The sequence below is a fragment of the Crocuta crocuta genome, unplaced genomic scaffold (genome assembly GCF_008692635.1).
Source record: "Crocuta crocuta isolate KB4526 unplaced genomic scaffold, BGI_CrCroc_1.0 scaffold84, whole genome shotgun sequence".
Classification (NCBI taxonomy): Eukaryota; Metazoa; Chordata; class Mammalia; order Carnivora; family Hyaenidae; genus Crocuta; species Crocuta crocuta.
Window position 1 is genome coordinate 6,394,830 of NW_027530213.1, and position 24,807 is coordinate 6,419,636.

General features: G+C 38.3%; 2 protein-coding genes across 2 annotated transcripts in view; both read right to left on the reverse strand.

Annotated features, from left to right (window-relative positions):
* MRPS6 (mitochondrial ribosomal protein S6) overlaps positions 1-24,807 on the reverse strand; it is a 138,125-nt gene that overhangs the window by 27,033 nt on the left and 86,285 nt on the right. The window lies entirely within an intron of this gene.
* Positions 4,056-20,258, reverse strand: SLC5A3 (solute carrier family 5 member 3). The gene is made up of 2 exons (XM_077765481.1): positions 20,175-20,258; positions 4,056-15,622 (listed from the first exon to the last, which is right to left on the reverse strand). The coding sequence occupies exon 2, from the start codon at positions 15,284-15,286 to the stop codon at positions 13,130-13,132; it is 2,157 nt and encodes a 718-aa protein (XP_077621607.1). The 5' UTR covers positions 15,287-15,622; positions 20,175-20,258; the 3' UTR covers positions 4,056-13,129.

The following is a 24,807-nucleotide window of genomic DNA, read 5'->3' on the forward strand; positions in this document are numbered from 1 at the left end:
AAGGGTCTAAAACCCAGGTCCTGTGCTGCATACCAAGAGAATGGAAAAGATAAAGCTGGATTTTGAGACTTAAGAGAACATTTATCTTGAATATCTGCCTTCAAATATTCAAAGGGAAGAAAAGGGAACACTTCAGAGGCAAAACCTGAACTATCAAATTAAAGAGGCAAGACTGGAGGTAAGAAACCCCTTTAAACTCAGAACTTCCTGAAACTGAAATGCACCTTCTGGAAGAGGAGCTGATCAAAGTTCTAGCTCTTTCAGGTGGTAGTTACACAGGTGTTTGCTTTGCAGGTACAGTGGATCCGCATTATGGGTGGAATCCATATACGCCAATTCACCTACTAGCAAAAATCTGCTTTGTGATGCCCAGGTGGACACTCCCACCAACTTCTGCAGTCACAGGCAGACACACGCATGAAGAGACTGGTGGACTATGTGCCACCCAACACGCACACTCCCAGCTGAGGTCCAACAACCAAGGCTCTGGCTTCTCGTTTCAGGTCTCCCATGGTAAGAAGCAGGTGTCTTTTTTGCAGTCCATGAGGTGCCATGTTTTCCGGCATCTTTGTGCTTTTTGTCAATGCTGTTTAAAATGGTCCCCTGACTGTAGTGACATGCTGTCTTAATGTTCCTAAGTTCAAGAAGGATGTGATGTACCTTACAGGAAAAGTTATTACACAAAGCTTCATTCGTGGCATGAGTTCAAATGCTGTTGGCTCTGAGCTCAATGATCATGAATCAAATATATTAAATATAATGTCTTTATCAGAAACACACATAAAATGAGGTTATGTATCGGTCACTTAATTAAAACGTAGTGACCAGCCAGAGGCTTACAGGAGTCTAACTCTGTATCTCCTCAAGGGGCAATGACTCATATTCAGTAATTCAGTGTTAAAGGCAACTGTACAGGAAGTTAACTACCACAAATAACAATAAGCAACCATATTCACTATGGTTTCAAGTTCATGTGTCATGGATGGAGTACATATATTAAATTCCACATGCCAGAAGTGTTTTCATAGGTGGGTTTCATGCATTGTACAGAAGAATCAAATACACAATTTCTAAGGCCCCTTCCAAAATGTGAACCATCATTAATTAGTTCTGCACTACACAGACCAGTAGACTTTTAAAACTCCAGCTGTGCTTCTGTTTGTCAACATGTTCTTTCTGGAAAGGACAGAAACAGGCTATAGGCTCAGAAATGTCAACTTTCAAACACTAAGCAAAGAGCAGATACCAGGACTTCCCGTAAGCTGGAAGTTTCAATGCTCCTTCTGAAAACCTACTAGAACTACAGTAAAGGGACTTTTTTTTGAGGTACAACTCTGCAAGAATGAGAAAGAAAGACAGGAACACAGCAATTCAATTTGGAGAAGAAAATAAGTAGATCAAAGAAAGCAGCAATGGGGAAAACCGAGAATCAACTGTACTGAACAACGGAGAATTCCTCCAAAGATCCAAGAACTGGCAACACGGGGTACACCTGTGAAAAGTGGCGATGAAATGAAAGGCTAAAATAAAGTCTGTCAAAAGTATAAGGAGAAATTGGATCCTTAGATGCACGTCTGGAGGTTTATTCTCTGGAGTGGACAAAACAGAGAGAAACCTGTGGACTGGAAGACACAGGTACAGCTCTAAGTGGGGGCATCCCACCAAAATGAGACTGAGAAAAAAAAATGCATACTGAATGATGAGACCCCCGTGCTCTTTCCCCACTTAGCTCCCAGAATAACAAACAGCCAGACCTGGAAAGGGAGACAATGAGACGGACAAGCTCCACCCACACATTCAGTAGTCCATTCTGTTAAACCAAAGACCACATACGTTTGAGAAAAGCCTTTAACATCAGAGCTCAACACAGAAAACACTGGAGTAAACAAACACTGCAGGAAGAGAAAACACTATCTTCAGAGATGAAAAGATAAGGCAACCATGGAACAAGAGACTAGAAAAAAGATTTGGGGAACAAAGCAGCACTGAAAATTAAATATCTGAGAAATTCTTTTTCAACAGAAGGGTTGGAAGATAAAGTTTAGAAACAAAAAGTTTAAGATAAAGTTTAGAGCAAAAAGATAAAGACAATTAATAAAGTTAAAGAACAAAAGACTATGAAATTAACTGGACCAGTCCACACGGTCCAAAGAGTTGCATAAACTTCCAAGTTGAAAAAAGTCCTTTTTTCCAAAAATGAGAACACAGAGAATCATCATCCTAGAAATGAAAGACACTCAGTTGCCAAACTGAAACAGCTCACTGAGGGCCAGTACAATGGAAGGAAAACCTTTAAGACATGTCATAACGAAATGTCAGAGCACTGAGACTAGAAGCTGGGGGGGAGGGGAGGAGGAATGGTCCTAGGCTTACAAATCTGAAGAAAAATACTTTCCAATCTACAATTCCATATTCAGCAACACTCTTAAAAGACATTTATAGACCTGCGAAAACTTTAATTCTAAAAAGTTGGAAGATTTAAAAAATGAGATAATGTGTCAATATTATCTGATTTCTTGCAGCTGGAAAAGGGAGAAACAGGGGAAAGCTAAAAAGAACCTTCTAGCGCTAGTGTGGAACCAGGAAGCATCAGTAGATGTATATAAGTATCCTACCTCTGTATACTGAAAAGGGCCCAGAAGAAGGGCCATGTTCACCCCTGTAAGAATGGTCACACCCAGACCTTGATTTCTAAACCCCATTCCCTAACTAAATGCCTGATCCCAATGGGGGCAAGGAAAGTACAAGATAAACCTGCAACACCTTGCTGTGTTGGGAAATCAGGAAGCACTCAAAAAATGATAGAAATGGGTCATGAAGGAACGAGCCTTAAGACAGTATCAATGGCTAAATCTGGAAACATCTGAGCAAAATGATGACAGTAATGGATTATAACCCACTAAATGAGTTCATACTGATAAAGAAATGGGAAGAGGAGGAAGCTCTTCATTTCAGTACAACAAAAAACAACAAAAAACCAAAAGACAAAGTCAGTTTTGCATCATTATTGTAGTAACTTTGCTCGGGCCAGAATTACCAATGGACACTGAATTCAGGGGTTGAAGCTTGATGAAGAGAAAGTTATTTACATAATCTCCAATTATTTTCCCACAAATTACTTACTGGCAAAAGGAAAAACAGTAACTTAACATTGGACGAACCTGGCAGACACTATCTTAACCAAGCATCAAAGTTAACGTCAACATTAACGGGACAACACAACATCACACCCCTCCCAACATGAAGCTTTGAGGACATCATCATGGACTGCTTACTTAAACCATACTCCTGGCAAAAATGCATAGTGGGAATCTGATCATGAGGTAACGAGGGGCATTCACAAAACGGCCTCTAAATTTCAAAATTGTCAATACCATGGAAGACAAACTGAGGAACCGCTGCTAATTAAAGGAGAGAGACATAAAAGCTAAACACAATGGACTGCCTTCTGAACTTTAAAAAAAAAAAACTGCTACAAAAGGACATTATTGTAACAGCAATATTTGAATAATGACGTCAGATTAAAATATTGCATCACTGTCATGTTCTAGATATTGGTAATTATACTGTGATTACAGGAGTGATTTTCTTTGTCTTAAATATACTCCAACCACTTAAGGAATAGAGGGGAATGATGTCTGCAACTTAATACTCAAATGGTTCAGGAAAGTGTGTATGAAAAAAAAGAGAATGACAAAGCTAAAGTGGCAAAAATGTGAACTACTGGTGAATCTGGATGAAAATGATTCCACAGTTCTTCATACTATTCTTACAACTTTCCTGTATGTAACTTGAAATTATTTCAAAATAGAAGTGATAAACTAAAAGAATTTTTATTTACTTGGCGATTGCCATGTAACTCAATTCTGAATCAACATCTGTAAGCCCCGGTTTACACAGGTAAAGAACAGCATTAACTGGTAGGGCAAAACCCTTGCTGAGCTAAGGGAAAGGGAAAAGGCACTGAGGTAAAACCTCTTCAACTCTAGACACAGAACTTTGTAAATTTTTGAGGGCAGACATGTTTATACTGAAAATACTCAGTCACAGAAATGTAAATTTTTCATTTTATTCAAAGTTGGTACAGAAGTGCTAATAACATTTCCATAAAATAATTACTATACTTCAGTTACAGGACAAGATACCACAGAAAGGAATATACTTTTCAAGAAATGTAGTTCATCTGAAGTTTCCAAATACTTTTGAAGGCTAATGCAGCAGCTGGCAAAATAACACACAGTACACAAAGAACAGTGTATTTTACAGAGTCAGTAATGAAAACTGACAGCTCTTTAGCAGATTTGCTTCATTGTTTTTCCATTTTTTTCAACAATAACACTTTTAAAAACACACTAAACCAAGATCATACATGTCTACAATTTAAAAAATCAGATTGTATACAGTAGGTTAGAATAATAGTCAAGTTAGAATTGTCATGTATGGTTAACAATCCTAAATCTACAATTTCAATTGTATTCCTTTCAATACAGAAATAACCTGGTTTATACCAAATTCTACTTTCTGCTTGCAACTAAAACATTGTACAACGTGAAGATGGACCCCGATCAATCAAACCTTGAAACAAACAAACGAACAAACAAAAGAACTGTGGACAATAAACAGTACACTGGAAATCAGTTTACAATTCAAAAAACTCACCAATAACTCAACAGCTTCATTTATAATCACATTCGGTCTACAATGCATAACTGACAAAATGGTACATTTACACAATACACACCCCCCAGTGCACAGACTGGTCTCTTACAGAAAATATGAACAAATAGGGAGGACACTGGGAAAAACAATTTTCAATGTAGACATCTTTTTAAAATGCAATACTTACATATCAAAAGTACTAGATAAAAGCAGCAGTACTCTGCTGACATTTGGCTTAAAAATAAAGAAATGAATGAAGCGATTTCACAGGATATTAGAAAAGGAATCGGTTTTCTTCTTGAAGAAGACTACTAACTTTTGCACAGCAACTATTTTTGATATCCACCTTATCAAAAAAAAAACAATAAGTACTGAGAAGCATAACATAGTTCATACATGATCGCCAACATAGGTCTGGGCAACAGAAAATGGGGTGTCCAAGCCAAGAATGGGTAGGTCCCTGCTGTATTTCTGGACTCTGTTGGCAATCTATAAACCACAGCAGTACTGGTGGGGGAAAGCAGGGAACAGATTCCGTGTCGTCATCTGACACTAAACTAATATGTCATTATTAACAAAAATAAAGCTTTTGCATTTTAACAACGCCACAGAAAAGTCCATGAGCAAAAGACTTGTTGATCTGTTTTTGCCACTCAAAAGTTAGAGATCTCAAAGTGAAATTAGAAAATTCTAATTATACATATTTACACTGCTAGGACTACTTTCACCTAGACGAATAATTAAAGCAATATTTTATGGAATTATAAATGAAAGAAATTCTGCCAAAGGAATCTTCAAAACCATGAAGTTCTTACAAATGATTTTAAATTTAAAAAACATTTAAAGGTACAGACGCATACTATCTAGGATCAACAGGTTATAACTGTTTTTGCCTTATCACACATTGCTAAGCCAAAGATGTTCCTCGAACCATTTTTTCCTGCATTTCTGGCACTCCTCTGCCCTCCCTCACCACACCCCCACCCCAAGCCTAAGGTTTCACATTCTAAAATACTGTGAGGGAACACACCTGACTGCTTTTTGCTGGAGGGGGAAATCTCTCCCTCAAGGCGCTCTGGTTAACCCTTCTAAGACATGTGACATCAGTCTACACCAGCTTTAATCTTCATTCCATATATTATCAGAGTTGACCAAGTCTTTCCCTAAGAAGATAAACACACAAAATAGAGAGTGGGAACGAACAAAGGTAGTCATTTCTCTCCCATTCTGAGTTACAGCTTTTGATATATGGGCAAAATTCAAGACAAATTATTTATGCATCTTGATAAACTAGACTATTCAGGTAAAGAAAACAAGGGCAATACCGAGTGCAAGACAAGCATTTTCTTCTGCTGCACCCACAGATTTCACCTAATCTACTCATGAAGCGGAGAATGATACAGGTAAAAGAATCCTTCAGAGTCTTACAACCACTGTGAAAAAGCAAAGTAGCTCATCTGGCAGATCTGTCTCAGACTTCGTTTGATGCTCAGAACACCTGGATCAAATTCTGCGCTAATAAAATGAAGTGCATAAAGCACACCAAAAAATAAAGATAGGTTCACCTCTTACAAACCTACAAAAATTAAAGACAAGTATTTGCCCTGTTAAAATGTGAAATTTCTCCATATTTTCAGGAAACTACTGATGGCAGGTAAAATTTCCTGAAGATTTAAGATTGAAAACAAACAAAAAACCAACTCCAATGGCTCTACAACTTAAAGCAAAAGCTGACCAAACTGTTCCACCCACCAAAAGCCTCAAAGTCTGTCCCAGTTAGTTCCAGACGGTAGGAAAGAATCCATAAACCCCATTTTCACAAGTAACCCCCAAGTAGAATCCCAACATTCTTTTGTCTTCTCTCCTTCTACTACAGTAGTACACTTTTTCAGATTATTACATTTATTACATTTGAATCACTTCTCATTTAGGACCACAACTTAGATCACCCCACTGTCTAGAGCTTTCGACAGATACTGTGGTCCTCCAGAACTCCCGAGACAAACACCTGGTGGGCTCTGTTACTGGCACTTGTGGGACACTGAGAAATACTGTTAAGTCTTGTGCTTTCTACGTGTGCAGACACACACCTGCGTGAACAGGATTTGTGCTTTCTGTGGGCCTTTACTTTAAGGTTTTTACCTACCATGGAATGTGAAACTCTTGTCACACATATGTTCTCAGATAAGCCTATTAAACCTACACTGGAAAAACAATAGTTAAAATATACTCACAGAATAAGTAACTTTATAGTTTTAATGAAGACTACAAAACAAATATAGATGAATAAATAACATTTAAACTGCAACAGGAATTAGAGCTACTTGGTTTCCTTGAACCTAAACAAAGGCTGCATATAAAGTATGTAAATATAAATGTATTTTTTATATTTCCTTATTAGTTATAACAAAATTTAAAAAGAGGAATTGTAACAAATAAATATATTCTATCAAGAAAGGGAAATGTGTAAACTAGCAGAGTCAGTATTGGCAACCAGAAGGCACTAATCAAAACACAGAAATTTCAGAAGCTGATTATATTATGAAATACCCTATATACTGGCCTTTGCCAATTTGGGATTTCAATAATAGCAATGAGCTTAATTTCAGTTTCCAACTATAATAACCAAAAAGCGAGTTATTAAGGAAAATTCCATTTACAGAAGTCTGGGCTACAATTAAATGCTGAAAAATTATCCAGGCCAGTTTATCCAAAGGCAATAAACAAAGTAAACACTCCTGTCTCCAGCAGCACTGGGGTACAAGGTGAATTTACCAAGATAAATGGAAGTCTCCAACAAGGTTGTGGTTATCTACTGTCAACTTGTGCTGTTACAGAAATCACTGAAATATGTATTTCCCTTATTGATAGAGTTCACGGACTGTAAACTATTTTTAACTGGGAGTACGGAAGGGTAGGAGAGGACGGAAGGGCTTCAGTACCACGGGCAACAATTATGATCTAGTGCTTTTCTGAGAGTAAAGCCATTGCTCCTACACACACAAAAATCGGAGACCACTGTGCTTTTTGTCTTGACTTGCTCTTCACTTGCTTATTTGTTCTAGCATCGCTCTCTTCACACGTGAATCCAGGTAACCAAACCACACTGAAAAAATCATCACATAAACTAAGGTTATTTGGTTTAAATCAACAGCTTCAGAGTATGGTCCTCCCCTAAAAAGTAAAGTACATGCAATGAGTAACAATACAAATACATCAAATCTTTTTCGTTTATTTCTGAATAAATGGCAATATACCAATGGTTAAGGCTGTTAGTTACCAGAGAAACAGGGTGCTTAACCCAAAACAAAAACCGAAGTCCTATCTTTTCTAAAGGATTTGAGATGGAAATAGAAACAAATTATATCCATTCTCACAACATTCCTTTAAAGGTGAATCAGTAGTTGAAAGCCTTATTCCTGGCATTGGAGAGAAGTTTAAATAAAAACATTATATGACTATGTGAATAATGGTGTGGGACTCAGCACTGGCAAAGCCTATTATGTAGTTTGAACCTTAGCTAAATCCAATTCTAGGAGTCAAAGGAGCTGAATACCAAGTCTTCCAACAGAGGGGAGAGTTTGATAAAAAGGATACCAAATTAAGAGAAGTGACCTTAATGGAAGAAAAGGGATTTGCAGCCCTGAGTTAATAAGCTAACCAAGTCTAACCAAGTGTAGTAATCAAAAGATTACTTCTTATATAATCCAGCTTCATACCTAACTAGTACAAAAGGGTTTCTCTGTACGCCAACTGACTAGTTTCAACTTTTCACCTTTAAGTACTAAAAGAACAAGGCTTTTTGGCATCAAAATAAACTCTATTCCTCTCTGCATTGTGATACCACCATTTCAAAGGGATTGGTATAAATTTTAACTATTGTTGCCTCCCTAATTTTTGAAGGAAAGAGTTTTCAGAATAAGATACTGATGAATTATTAGGGCGTTTTTATTATTAGTGAACACCAGTGAACATTAGCCTGAGAAAATCATTCTTGAGAATTAACAGTTTAAGCTAACTGAAATTCAATATATTTAAACACAACTATACTTAATGAATCATTATTTGGATCCCAGTAATCAAAACTAGGGCAAAGCAGCACTTTTGCACATCACAGCAATAAGCCTGAAAGTGAATTAAGCTGATAAAAGATCAAAACAGAAATCTGAGAAATGTTAAAAGAACAGACGAAGAATTAAAGAAATGTGAGGGAAGGCAAAGGGAAAGACCAGTCTCTCTGAATGGTAGGTGGGTATACACACAGATAGGAATATATCCTATTTGTAAAGTCTGTTCAAGCTAACAACATCAGAATGACTTAGCAATTTAACATTTTGCTAATGAGAAATCTTATGAACACAAGCCTAAAAGCATTTTTTTCTGCTAAAGCATCACTAACAAATTATCAGTCATTTAGCCTCAAAGAGTTACTTAACCTCAAATTAAAAACTCCTACTTCACAATCTTCACAATATTTAACATCAAACCAGAGTTTAACAGGCTGGATCTTATTCGTTGGTATCCTAATCTATATGAGGAAAGGCTTAAACTAGCTAATAGCCAAGATGCTTCAAGTTCTAGAATCCACATTAGAATTCTATGTCTGCACATTTTAACCTAATGTTTGTCCATTACCTAATTTGTTAAGTCTGTATCAGCCAGGATTTGTCAGCATCTCATTTAATAGTTTTTCTGACCTTCAGAGAAAAATTGTCCTGGCAGGTCTGTGTGGTCACATAACTAACAGGAATGTTCTACATGCGTCTCTCAACCTAAACTGGGGAATGGTTAAGGTGTAACTCCTCCACACCCATGTGGTCCTTTCTAACCACCATACCTCAGATGAAAACAACACAGCAGGGTAAAAAGTATAAGCAAAGTAAGTAAGCCAAATACTGCCAAGTAGGAACACTGACGGGTCTAACCTTTTAAGAGCTAATAAAGAATAAGAATAACCCATAGGCTACCCTAAATGATATTCAAAGAGGGTAAAGATCCATTTACCCTGTAAGTATAGGGAAGAAAGCAGTAGACTGAGAAACAGGAGACACTCACAGACTCAAGCGCCCTGAACAAGACTTTTCAGTTCCCCACTCCCAGTTAGCCTCAGGTTAGAGAACTGAGTGACAAGCTCCCAATCAATTCTTAAAATGTGAAGCTTCACATATGATAGGTCTCTGCTAATTACCTGACATGCTAAGAACTATGACCCTGGCCAGCTTCTTTGTGCAAAAAGACAATGCATCCTTTGAGCCAAGGGAAAAAAGGAAGCCTTGGGACAGGAGATCTGCTGAATTTAGGCCAAAGGACACAGTACCACCACTACTGCTTGATGCTTCTCTAACCTAAAGATATGAGTGATAACCTCACCAGGAAAAGAATGGCTGCGGAAAAAGCTCGGCTCAGCTGTTTCAACGCCACGTACCATCCTGGGGCAAAAGGATATGGTATTTTTGGAGCCAGTAATTATTCTACATGCTGGAGTAGTAAGCTCTTCTCATCAGATCTTAAGACTGAGATTGTATGGAAGGACAAAAATCTAAGAACTGGGGATACCATTAAGAGCAGATAAGACAATATTCGTCTCTATCTTTTGAAGACCACTGTCCTCACTTTATTTTGACTCTTAGGTAACTATTTTAGTCCGTATCACTCTTATTCAATTCTCAACCTTAGCTTGAACCAATATAAAAATACATATGTCTACAGATCAAATGTTATCATTTAGGACCCATTTAGTTCGTGTAAAGTATGAACATTTTACTAGCTTAAAACAGACCATGTATCATTCCATGAACAATCTCCTAATGAAATCTAGACTGAACAATGGTCCCCTGAATGAAGTTGCAATCAGCAATTCATACTTATTCAAGCACATTATCTATTACTGGAAAGCAGTAAGAAAGGCAAGCTTCAGGGACTTCAGTCTCCACAGTGTTGTTTATACTGGCAAGAATAAACATCCTAATGGATATGCTAATAGTCATTCCTTATTTACAGACATTAGTACTCTAAACTTGACCTACTGCTATATACACACAAATAGACACAAGAGGATGTATTTCATGTATCGTACTAAGACAGGAGCAAAGAGAAAGTAGGGGATCCTAATACTCCAAACTATTAGGACTCAATATTAAACAAAGGGGAAAAAAACCCACATAAACACCACCTAGTAATTTATGCTGTAAAAAGAAGGGGTAAGAAGGCTGCCCAGCCAATGTGTCAATCCTCTTTCTGGAGTTCTACAGCAATGTGTTCAAAGAAAATTCTGATTCCTACAACTTAAATGCCAATTTGAAAAATCTAAGGTCCTATTATTTTCCCAAATACCAAAAAGGTTGTCTCAAAGGAAAAAATAGTTCCTTTGAGAAAAGAAGACGACTAACCAGGAGTCCAGCTTTGGATACATGGTTTTCCGTTCTTCCCAAAAGACTTTCTGTAACCTTAGACATGTCACAGCCACAGCCTCCTCCATTCAAGAAAAGGATGGTCCCTATTAATTTGGCCCCCAGCTTCTAAACCGTAAGAGTGAAATTGGGGGAAAAAAATTCTACAAGGCACTCTAAGCTCTCAGAAATCATGCTATTCATACATAAATTACTTTTTCATATACAGACTCAGTCCATCAGAAAGCCTCCTGGAGATGGGAAGACATTATGCTACCTGATAATTTCTAAAATCAACTTTGGACTAATCAAGTCCATCATAATGAAACTAGTTTATAGAATACAAAAAATTTAAAGTCATTAGGACTGAGTTTTGATTCAAAATCTACAAAAGTATCTAAAAAAGTAATACTTTTCCCTAAAGAATACAAGCTTAATAAAATCATGCAATTTAAAAAGTATCAGAGATTACAGGAAAGTCAAAGAAAGTAGATACACAGTTAATTTCCTTCATATGTCATGGAGGAAAAAGGACCATGTTGAGCACACAGACACATAACTACATGATCTATAGAGCTTTTCTCCAACATCTTTTGTACCTTGTCCTCACGAAGGGGAATCAGATTGTGAAAAAGATTCCTATCCATGAAGGTTACAATGGAGCACCATGCCATGTGAAGACAGAGGCTCCTACAATTACACAAGTCCTACAATATCCTGCACAAGACATACTATGAAGCCCAGAAGTTCTTATTCTTGACACCTCTTTAACATGCTATCCATTCCACAAAAAGACTATACTGACAACCTACCGATGGCAAAGCATGCACTCTGACTTTTCTCTTACTGATGCCCAGTTTGCATTGAAACCTCCTCATGCTCTAAGTCAATGTAGCTTTTTAAACAAAAATGTAGAGGCTGTGTAAGAATGGTAAGTCTTTCAAAAAAAAGTAAATCAGGGGGGAAAAGAAACTTCTCAAGGACACAATATGATCTCAGAATTAAATTTTCCCTCGAAAAACTCAACTTTAATGTATCATGGGGCAACTCAGCACAAAGGCAGTGACAATTTTCTTCAAATTTCTGGACCTATCTTCTGACTGAAACCACTTGGAAAGGTATGTGGCTAATAAAAAAATGTTACCAAATGACAAGAACAAAGAACAAAGCTAGAGAATTAGTGGAGTATGAATAGTCACCTGTTTAGCATAAACTGACCAAACCCTGCTTGAGGACTGCTAATTCCCAAACTGTAAAAACAACCTGAACTTGGTCAATAAATCTGGGGATCATCAGCAATGTTTACTTCATTTTCTCCCCTAATCATCCGACAATACAGTCATGAGATAACTTTACCAAGATAGACTTGATGGTCATTTTGAGTGTGGTTCACTTAAACTTCAGTCAAAGTAGGAGGAAAAAAAAAGGGGGGGGGAACTGGAACTTTTGCTCAACATTCCTTATACTGGTGGTACAAGAACAGCTATAGGAAAACATTCTTCTTCCTTTCTTTTGGCAGTCAGAACCCACAGGCTCATGCTAGCAAAATGAGCCTTGCAAACGAACTAACTTGTCCCGACACAAGTACCTCACAAGCACATGGTTAGATTTTCAGTACACAACTGATTATACAATGTCTACAAATTCAGTTTTAAATGGTAGTAGAGATTAAAGAGACAGAAAAAACTTTGAAATGAGCAAGTCTTCTACTTCAGGTTAAGAAGGCCTACCAAGATTTGGCAGTGCAGACAGTATACCTTATTTGTAATATCTTAGCATATATTCTGTTCTATGTGTTCTATGAGAATAATTGGTCTCTCCTTACTTTGGTATGGAAAATTTTAAACCACATTTGCACAATTCAGTCTGTTAAACAAGTTTTACTTCATTTAGGTTGAAAATTTGCTTTCATCCATCTCTGGGAAAATAAAGTCTTGCAATAGATGATTTTCTGCTAAGTAAAATTTGGCTAAAACCTACAGCGTAAACAATGCCTGAGAGATGCAACAGTTACATGTTTTTTTTTTTTCCCAAAAGACCAGTATTTTCTTAAGTTAGTGTCTCATCATATCCTTAAAAGTTCATAAGGAAAAATAAACAAACATGAAAATTCCAAGTGAACACACAGCAAAAAGTCCAATATTTAGTATTAGTTTAACTCGTGGAGGCTCTTCCAACATTTGTAAACAAACAGCCTCCTCCTCCATCAGGTCTCTGAGACTCCTCTTGCTGAGGCTCTTACTTTTAAAGCCACAGAACCAATCTATGAACTTCCAGTACCGGGCTCCATCCTCTGTTTCTTTCTTTCTCTCTTTCTCACCCATAAGAGCTGCTTGCCCATTGGAATAAGCATCTACTGGTGTTTCTGCCTCTGAATGACCTAATGAAGCCACTGGATTGCCTTCTTCTCTGCAGGTCACCAAAAGATTAACATCTTCAGGCTGAAGGCCCTTGATGCTATCTTCGGATTTCCCATTGGGAATGATGTGGTTGATGGCCTCACTATTCTCATTGCATCTCAGAATGCTCTTCTCTTGCATTTTGTATGGTTCGTCTTTCGGGGAGCAGCTCTCCTTCACCACCAGGCTCTTCTTAGACCAAAAGGTGGTGGTTCGAATCTGTTCCTTTGTGGGAGGTGGTGTGAGAAGGCTAACAATCACAGTAATGAGTCCTGTGACCCAAAACAGTGCTGTGGCCACATACATGTAATGGATGTCTTTGATGAAGCCCGGCCTGTTATCAGGCTGGTCACATTCTGGGGCACGGTACGCAAAGGCCAGTGTCAAACGGACTGCTCCGAGAACAAAGCCAGCCATTCCACCATAGAAAGCCCCTTGCTCATTGCAGCGCTTCCAGAAAATTGCCAGAAGGAATAGGGCCGCAACTGGGGGTGTCAGGTAATCTGCTACCTCCTGAATGTAAAGGTACATCTGGCCTCCTTGCATCTCCACGATGATTGGCACCCATGCAATGCTGATCACCACCATAAAAGCCACAAATATCCTCCCCACAATCATTAGTTCTCGGGAGCTTGCGCTCCTGCGGATGAGTTTATACACATCGAGCGTGAATATGGTACTGGCACTGTTAAAGATAGAGTCCAAGTCGCTCATCAAAGCTGCAATCATGACTGCCATCATTAAGCCCCGGAGGCCCACAGGAACCAGCTTCATCACCAGGCGTGGGTAAGCAATATTAGAGCACCCAGCTCTGCTTCCACATACTTGCATGCAGTGCTCTGGGTTGATGCAAGCTATATCATCAGCAAACAGTATCCTGGAAATCATTCCTGGGACAACTATGATAAACATTGGCAGAAGCTTCAGAAAGCCAGCCATAAGAGTAGAACCTTTGGCATGAGCAATGTTTTTAGCTGCTAAGACTCTCTGCACGATGACTTGGTCAGCACACCAGTACCATACTGAAGCTGGGGTCTGCCCAAGAACAAATCCAGGCCAAGGAACATCTTCATCTGTTGGATTCCGCAACATTTTCAGTGCATCTTTCTTAGGGTGGACATTACAAGAATTTGTGTTGGAAAGGTTGTATGTCAACAAGATGGAAGTAACATTGGGTGAGGCCAACATGTACCTTCTCTTAACTTCCTCAAACCCGCCAATCTCCATCATGCTAATAATCATGAGTGTGAGTGCCCCAACGATCATAAGTAGAGCCTGGAGAGTGTCTGTGTAGATCACTGCAACAAGGCCTCCGGTCACAGTCAGCAAAGCAGTCATGCCAATGAGCAGGATGACAGACACATAGAGGTTCCAACCCAAAGACTCCTGGATAAAGAGGGCACCCGAATACAGATCCACTGAGAGCTTGGTGAAGATATAGAGAATCAGAGACAAGGCTGCGAAATAGACCTGAATCCTATGGCCACCAAATCGCTTGGACAAGTATTCAGGCATGGTGTATACCCCTGACCGGATGTAAATCGGGATGAAAACCCATCCCAGAAGTTGCAAAAGCAGTAAGGCATTGAATTCCCATGCGCCCACTGCAAATCCACTTGCAGCTCCAGATCCTGCCAGCCCAATGAAGTGCTCACTCCCAATATTGCTCACAAACAGAGAGGCACCAATTGCTACCCAGGTCATAGAGCGCCCCGCCAGGAAGTATCCACTCACGGTGCTTCTATTAGATTTCCACATGGCAAAAAAACCAATGCACATGACCAGGATAAAATACAGGGCCACTATGGCAATGTCTGCTGTCTCCAGTACAGCCCTCATTTTGGTAACTTTGTGAGTAAGTGTCCAATGACAGAAGTGTCCAACTTTTTATTTACTCATTAGTAACCCCAGCCAAGTCTGTAAACCATACGTGAACTGGACTACACAGAGCAACACAGCAGGTCAAAGTCTTTGTCCTTTGGTTTGCTGTCTTGATGGTGGTGGTTGTGATAAACTTTGAAGGAGACAGTTTAAATTTTCCTCCGCTTCTTAATTGGGATTGAGAACTTAGCTCGTACTCTTAATCCACTCTCCACAAGACCATCAGCATTTACTCAGGTGCTGGAGGAGAAATTCTGAGTTGCAGCTAAGTTAGTGAAGCCTACTGTACCAACCCTGCAAGGCAGCAAAGACAAAAGACAAAGATTGAATTAGAGGAGGGTCTCACCAAGTGATGAGGAACTTTCAGTCTAGCAAAACGGCGCAACAAGACATTCTTTATAAAAGGAAAAAAAACGTTTAAAATATACCTCAGTTCCAGAAGAAAAACTATACGAGCACATCTGATACTTCAAAGTCATGAGAATACTTATCATTTCGAACTAAGAACAAGTTATGAGGTTATCAACCTCATAAGTAAGCAGCCTAACTTCTCTAGCAACTAAGAACTGCCTACCGTGACACTGCCTTTTCTTGTCTTACTGTGGTCGCCTCAGACTGGAAGAGACACCGAGATCTTAATTAAAGCACCTTAAAGGAGCAAGGGGAGAAAAAAAAAACACTAATTATTCATAAGGGTACCAGAATAAATCTTCAAATGCTATAAATCCCAAACAAGGCACTTTTTATAACCGGTTACGGTCTTGGATGGAACAGGCAGGTAGAGTTTACTGTACATTATCATCTACTCCCAAAAACACAGATTATCACTGTGCACAGTCTATGCAAATTTATATAATGAAATTTTCCTAAATTCCTACAAATTTCTATCTGTGGTAGTTATACAGCAATGTAGAAATTGTGAGGACTCCTGCCCTAAAGGAAAACAAGACATTGCACACAAAAAAATGAGGAACATACAACTTATAAAACCCTAAAATTTTACTACTTCTGCTAGCTAAAAGGTAGACATCAGAAGATTTTTGAAAAATGTTCAGAAAAGTAGTCTCCTTGCCTTCCTTTTCATCAGGCATTATTTCCAAGAGAATCTGAGGGATAAAGGCACACAGACACAAGGTTTGATTTTGTTGAGTATTTTTTTTCCTTTCAATAATGCTTTCTTGCTAAAGGGTATAGAAACCAAGGAGAGTAGAGAGGGGAAGAAAATTTTCTGAAAGTCAGAAAAATAATGTATTGTTATATCTTCCAAACCTCAATAAAACAAACATTAATCAACCATTAGATAGTAAGTTATCTTTAATTAAGTCAATCATATATTTTTCAGTCCTGGATTAAGGAAAAAAATCACTCTGGAAAACAGACATTTAAATCCACCTAAAGTCAAATTTATGAATCTGGTGGCTTTTCTCCTGGAAAAGAGACAAATTCTAAATCTACAAAGTTAATTACAATTGTAGCTGAGAAAGATCAATATAAAGAACAATTTATTATTCAACCTAATGCCTCCACACATCAACTTCTAACATGATTTCTCCTTTTGTGATAAAGCAACTGCCAAGTGAAATATTTTTCTATACTCAACAAAGTCGGTGCTTTTTGATGAATCTAGGTAGATTAAAAATCAGAAGTAAACTTAAGTCCCATTAATGATACTAAAGCTACTTCTTTCCAAATCTGTTCAAAACAGACCACAGTATTAAAAACTTTTAAAAACACACCTCTCATTGGCAAGGAGTTGGAAACAATGCCTAAAGATAAATGTTCTACTGAATTAGGTTATTAGGTCTTATTCATAATGCTGCCTAGACAGACATGTCTTACTTAAACCCAACTTTATGCCTTTTTAAGCATGAAGCACTATAATAATTATACTAAGAAAACTGATTAAAATCCTTCCTCCTAAAACCCAGTGTCAATAATGACTGACTGAATAAAACTCCCACATACAACAACATAAAAATACACTAACAGTCGGGATTTATATCACTTCATACTTGCTAAATCTTGAAGTTGGTGGTTAGTTAATGACCACTTCCCCCACCCCAAAAACTTTCTAAAGAAATACTTGGACATTATCTAAGAAGAATGACCTAAATTTTTTTTTATAAAATATAATCAGATGACTAATAAGCATTAACTATTTAAAAGAGCACCTTTAGGGGTGCCTGGGTGGCTCAGCTGTTAAGTGTCTGACTCTAGGTTTCGGCTCAGGTCATGATCCCAAGGTCGTGGGATTGAGTATGTTTACGATTCTCTCCACACACACATCCCCACCTCTCTCCACCCCTCTCCCATGCTCACNTAATTACAAAAACAGTTGTTGGCTGTTATGAAATCTGGCCTTAAACAAGGCGCTCCCCACCATTCGAGAACCAAACCACCGGTTTCAATTTACAGAGGAAAGCCTAACTCCAGTCAAAATAGCCCTGTCAGGTGTTGCTCTTCTCAGTAGCGGTGGCTGACCAACCCTGTGTTTCCCCCAAGAAGGGACAAACAAAACATCCAGGGGTTTTTGCTGGGAGGGGAGGGGGGGGTGAGTTGTAGCAGCCCCTACCGGTAGCTTATTTGTTCAGAGAACCAAGTGCTCAGAAGCAGAACAATCACTAAATCACTAGTAAACACTGCTAATTTCAGTAACATTGTTTTGTCAAATACAATCTCTACAAGTCAGATATCTGAACCATATTCTGCTCCCTGATGAATGAATGTTCACACTGATCTAACCCCTAACTTCTCCAGACGGCAGGTAAGCTAGAGAGAAAAGACATTTTGCCCACAGGAGAGGTAGCAGAGAGTGGCCAAACACTAGCTCAAGGCTGACTTTTCAACTCTGTCTGCCTATGCCTCCTCAGACTATTCAAAAGCCACTGCCAAGAAGTCCCCATCTCACTGGATACCATACCAGTCTGTGGGCAGGCTTAAGATTTTTCCAATTTAAACAAAATACATCCAGAAACCAACACCCGGTAAAGACTGGAAAAGGAAAAACAAACAAAACCAAAAATAGGTCAACTTAGTTGGTAGAAAGATATAAAATACTATAATGCAATGCAGCTAAGTTTTACATTCTAGTCATGAACAGAAATTGTCACAGTCACAGCCTTGAACTTTGTGAGGACATAAATTGTGCATTCCTTAAATAAGGTTCCAAATAAAATACACAATATAAGTTCTTTGTATTTTTCTCTTTCCTTTGAGGTAAATATTTCTATGACAAAAATATAATGAACACTAACCAGAATTCCTTTATTTTCAGAAAAATATACATGGGAAAATTTTTCATCAGCCAAAAAGCAGCTTTTTAAATTTTTTTATATTAGAACTAAGCTGCTACACGGTTTAGGTAAATCCCATTAAGTGAGACAAGTAATACAATAGGTACAGGAATGATAAATACATGCGTTGGTTCCTTGGTAGCACATTTTTAAGGAAACAAGTACTTCCATACTAGAAGTATTACGTGTAGAATGCATAAAGTGGTCCCCTAGTGGTGATGGGCAGTATAATGAATTTAGCCAAATCTCAAAACACAAGGGCACTGTAAAACAGAGCAGAAGCCCCCACAGAGGAGAGGGCTTCTTTCTCAGAAAGTGTTCTGTTGATAGTTTTGCACAAAATCAGAATACAATTTTGGTACTGTTTGGATGAATTAAATTACACCCGAGGAATTAATCTAAATAGAAAAGCATACCTAAACATTTGCTGTTTGAACTAGAAAAAGGAAAACAGGTAACACCAAATTAAATTGGCTATTAACCTCCCATTAGGTAATATATTAAAAATATAATTATTATAATAACCAAATCCAACATCTCTTTTCTATTATCTAGGGTGACCATATAATTTATCTTCCAAAGTAGGAAATTATTTTGGGACACTCTATAAAATCCAGGACATATAGTCAATCTAGAAATAAAGTCACCAACAGAGAACAAGAAAAGCAATTCCTAAAGCTATCAGGGCTCCACGTCATAACAAATTAATGAAGCAAAGGGACTCACAAAGGGTAGAATAAGTGACACCAGAAGTGACCGAACGACAATCATTTTAGCTTTGGAGTCACTTTAAAAACCACACACTCAAAGGACTACCTGAACAGGCCAGCCCAGCACTGCCAGGTCTTGCTTACATTCTGATCCAGTGAAAAACACTCACTGTTACCAGCTAGTAATTTGAGGGTTACAGAATACATACAGACACTTCTGAAAACTTACATGCATATAAGCGGTGTGATCAAGAAAGCAGACAAACTCTGAAGGCTGGAGCCCAAGCTGTTACTTCCTAAATGCAGGATCTAGCAAGTAATCTGTATGAGCCTCAACTGTCTCATCTGTAAAATCAGATCACCATCTAGCTCCTAATGGTTTGATAAGGAATAATTAACATACAGAAAGCACAGAATATTGCCCAGTGCAACAAAGAGGCACTCAGTAAATGTCACTTTACCTTTTACAACTTGTATGGACTAAAACTGAGGATATCAATTCCTTTTAAATTGCCAACTATAATAGAGGCATATTAGGTTCCTCACAAAAGTTATTTACGGATAAAAGAACTGGATAAAGAAATTTATTAAATACGTAGTTCTCCCACAAATATTTAAACCATATCATGAATAATTAGCTCCTATTAACATGACTTCAAGTAAACCACACACACAAACTAAATTTATACAAAATTCTACTTACGGACTTTTCATAACTCATTTTCACTTCTGACACCTTGATTCAAGGTTCAGTAAAGCAAATTCCACCAGCAGAGTAGGTTAATGGTGCATGGTACAGAGTATGTAAGTACTCATATAGGACCTTCTTCAACCCACACTTACTTTAAAAATGTAGAAATGAGTATTGGTAGCAGTTTATCAGTGACACTTCAAAAGCAAAAGAAGGGTTCCAAATGCAACGGATATGAATTCCAGCCAATTTCAAGTTACAAGTGGAGCTAAAGAGAACACACTACATGTGAGCATATGACAGAACAGTCCTCAAAACATGTAAGGAGTTTACCCTTAAATCTCTCTGGCAAAACATTTCTATTATACCTACAAACTTCGTTATTCAAATTTCTAGAAGTACATAAGAAATGCACGAAACTCTGAACTCAAATGGCGTTTAAACTGAATTCTGGGGATTTCTTCTAGTCTCAGTGTACCATCACAGGGGTGGAAAGAGAGGCAGTGTGGGCAGGGATCTGAACAATCCCTACCAATGGGAACAGCTCCACTTTTAGCAAAGTATGGAGGAGCCAAGGGGTTTAGGAGGATGGTTTCCCATGTAAGTAAACCACTTGGTCAAATAAAATCTTACCTAAGAAAAACCATAAACTACCAGGTTTATCATCTCATCCATATACATACATTCTCCAAGACATACTAATTTTTAACCTGCTTCCATCAATACAGAAGTCTAGCTCACAATGTTTTGTGCTGTTGTTTTCTAAAGAAGTCTCAAGAGAATGAAAACCTTTTGGGTATGGGGACAACTTTCAAATTACCACCAATCTCAACGTTTATGTGGATGATACCAGATCGTATACATGGAACAAACTCCAATCATCTTTTTGAGAGAAATGAGAAAACGCAATGAGAGCAGCAGTGCCTGTTTGCTTTTAAGAGGTAGTGAGCTATAAATGACACTAACTGAACTAAGTCCTAACACCTTACAGAGACTGTACCCAGAGTGCTGTGTGCATAACTGTGCTCCTCACAACAATCATGGGACAAGTACAGTTACGATCACTTCAGATAAGAAACCTGAAGCCAAAAAGTAGGAGAACTTGCCCCATGACAGTTATTTATTTCTATTTACATCAAGATCTGCACTCACATGTACTGGTCTAAACAGTTTCTGCCCTTGTAATCAGTAGGCAATACTAACTTCAATGACAAGAACATTTCTTTACTCATAGAAAGAAGCATAATCCGTATCAATTAATAAAAGATTATTCCATATCATCCATGTTTAAGAATCTGTGCTTGCAGAAAAAATACCGGAGATGTATGTATGTATATATAACAAATGTTTACAAAATAAACTATTACAACAGCACAGTATAAAAATTCAACTGAAGTATTTACGTATGATCACATGTTAATGGATATATGTAAGGAGAAACAGAGGTAAGTAAACAATTAGAACAGATGCTATAAGACCAGGGCTCATCATGCTTCTCACCATCCAAACCCAAGGCTTCTGCCTTCATTCTCTCTGCAGTGTTAATTAACCCTGTTCCCAGAGAATAAAAAAATTAAATCTAGTCCTTTCTCCACCTGACTTTGTTACCATAGGCTATATGAATTTACCCAAGCCAGGACTCCTTCACCTGCTCTCTCTTCCATCCTTAAGACATTAGGTTAAAAGAACTGGCAATACATAACCGATAGATGGAAGAGTTCACAGTAAAATCTATGGGGCACAGTTCTGACTTAAGTGTCTGGGGACCACCTATCCTTGTTTGGGAGCATGAATAACTTGGCTCATATCCCTTAGGCCTGTCTTCCTCCAGTCCTCCCCATCTCAAGGAATGGCAACCCCACCCTCACTATTGCCCAAGTCCTATGATGTCAGTAATATAGTCATCCCTGACTGCTTGTGCAGAGTCTCTCTCAAGCCACACACAATGAGTTCACTAGTCTGTTGGGTCTACCTCAAAAGAATCAGACCACTTACCATTTCAAGTGCTAGAACTCTAGTCCAAATCACCATTTCATCTCATCTAGTTAACTAAATGCCCTCACATCTTCACCTATCTCTAAATTCTGGCCCTTGGTCCACTGCAGGGTATTAACCAACACAGCAGTCACTCCTTTATTCACAATGCACCAAATACACTTCTGGACCTTGACATTTGCTGCTCCCTATGCAGGGTACACGCAGCACTCCCAGATTTTCACAAAACTTGCTCTCTTCTCATTTACATCTTTACTCAAAAGTAACTCACCTAGCCATCTCAGTCTCTCAACCTGATTTATCTATTTTTAAAAGTAATCTCTATACCCAACGTGGGGCCTGAACTCACAACCCTGAGATCACTAGTCTGATGATCTACTAACTAAGCCAGCCAGGCACCCCATCCTGCTTTCTTTCCATAGCACTCAAAACATACTGTACACTTGTTTATGTTTGTTGTCTCCTCACTACCAGAATGTAAACTCCATCAGGGTAGAGATTCTGGTCTGTGCTGTTCAGTGATGTAACCTGTGTCTAGAAGAGTCTGGCACACAACAGGTAGGACAAGTGTTTGTTAAGTAGAAGAATCAAATATTAATGATCAAGTACCCAACCGAGAGTGTTAAACTTTCAATATCCTACACAATCATCAATGGTGAGTTTTTTAAAGCAATAAATAATGGCAGATTAAAAGGTCAAAAGAGAGTACAGCATTTCCTTCCATACCAAAGCCATCAGCTATCACAGTCTGGAGGGTGTGTGGAATGACAAGGTAAATCAAACGAGGCAACAAGAAGCCTTTTGCTCAGATAAAAATCTCAATGGGGGGAGGGGAGGGATATCAATGGGCCATGAGGTAGTAAAAATCTGTGTCTGGAGCCTCGATCTCATCCTACCTGCCCACCGCTAAGAGTGGTCTACATACTTCATTGTACTCAATTTCAGAACGCGCTCCCGCTATCACCAACATCCACCTAATAGTGTGCAGTGACATGCAAGTGCTTCTTGTCTTGCAGTCATTTCCATGCAAAAGGCAAGTCACTGTGGGCAAGGAGCACCTTCCTTTAGCCCACTCAATACAAGCCCAAGCCGCTCGCTCATGTCAGCTTAGGAAGGCTCTCTCCCTTCTCCACCTCTCCATTACACCTGAAACTTGAGATGTTTCCAAAGAACTGAGTTACTTTGTTAACTACCACTGACCAACACTCATGCCAAGCACCATTTCTACACTACATGTACCAACCCATCCAATCTTCACAAAAACCCCAAGAGGAAGGCATGATAATTACCCCCAATTTACAGATGAGAAAATTGAGGACATATCATTAAGGAAATCCAGGAACATCCTCTGTGAAGTACGGATGAAGAATGTATCCTTTTACAACATTCCCCAGGAAGATACACAAAATAGTAATAAACACAAGTCAGAAAAAAAAAAATCTCACTGATACAAAAGGAATAATGCAATTAGAAAATCACCCTTTGTAGTCCCTAATGAATCATCAGAACTTAACTTTACCTCTAATCATGAGAAAGCAACTATACAAATCCTAGGCAATGATTACAATGCATACTAGAATCCTTAGGTGAAAGGTTGATGGGGAACTTTAAAACAGATGGATGAGGCTGACAGCATCTGCACCCACCAAGAATTAATCTTCTCTAAAAGGTAGACACATGATGCTACACCCAGAATACTTACGTACTCTTGCAAAACAAAGCAACCTGAAAACTAATCAAATTTCTACCTGCCACTTTAGAGAAAATACCCAGAATAGCTGAACACATCAAACACCAGGAAATGATCAACCAAATTCAGAATGGAAGGGTGGGAAATCTATTAGAGTAAAAGACTCAACAGGCCATCTAGTAAATGCAGCCTGTGGATCTTGTTTGGATTCAGATTCAGGCAAACCAACGGGGGACAAACATTTGAGACAATTCAGAGAATTTGTTATGGAATTCATTTGGTGTAATAAAGGCACTGTGGTTTTTTTCTTTAAAGCCTGTCTCTTTTGAATACATACTAAACACAGGTGAAATTTTAGATCTGCACTTTGCTTTAACATAGTCCAGCAATAACTGATTCAGAATTATCAATAGATGCTAAACCAAGTAGAAGACTAAAGAGAATACACAGTCTCGTTTGTCACTCCAGAATAGTCACCAATTACAAAAGGAAAATACATTTACGGTGGGGCAATCTAGTGGGTATCACCTAAACCCACTGACTGCTTAGCATCAATAGTGAGACAATGCCTCCTGATAAAATACACTAACATCCGTATTTAACAGTTATGCCAACAATGTTTAACCTATCTGTAGTCATGAGAAAACCAACTACACAAATCCAAATTGTGGGATTCTAAAGACCAGTGGGCCTGGACTCTTCAAACTGCTACTGCCATTAATGACAAAGACCAGAGAATTGCTCTAGATCAAGGAAACTAAACAACTAAATCCTTGATTGATCCCTGAATACTGGATGAAAAATCTAAAAGATATTAATGGAATAACAGGATAAATTTGAACATATATTGAACATTTTATCATACAGTATCAATGTCAGAATTGTGTAATGGTTATGTTGTAGTTAAGAAGAAAGCCCTCATTCCTTTAAAATTTTTTAAAAAGCCATGTCAAGATGTCTGCATTTCTCAAACAGTACAGATTAAAACAAACAAAAAAGAGCAAATATGGCAAATTCTAACAATCAGTGATCTAGGTGAAAAGCCTGCAGGTATTAATTGAACTGGTCTTTTTTTTTTTTTTAAATGCTTATTTGTTGGG

What these genes read in the sequence shown, in the direction of transcription:
- SLC5A3 (XM_077765481.1), bottom strand. Translation starts at nt 15,286, where the DNA reads ATGAGGGCTGTACTGGAGACAGCAGACATTGCCATAGTGGCCCTGTAT.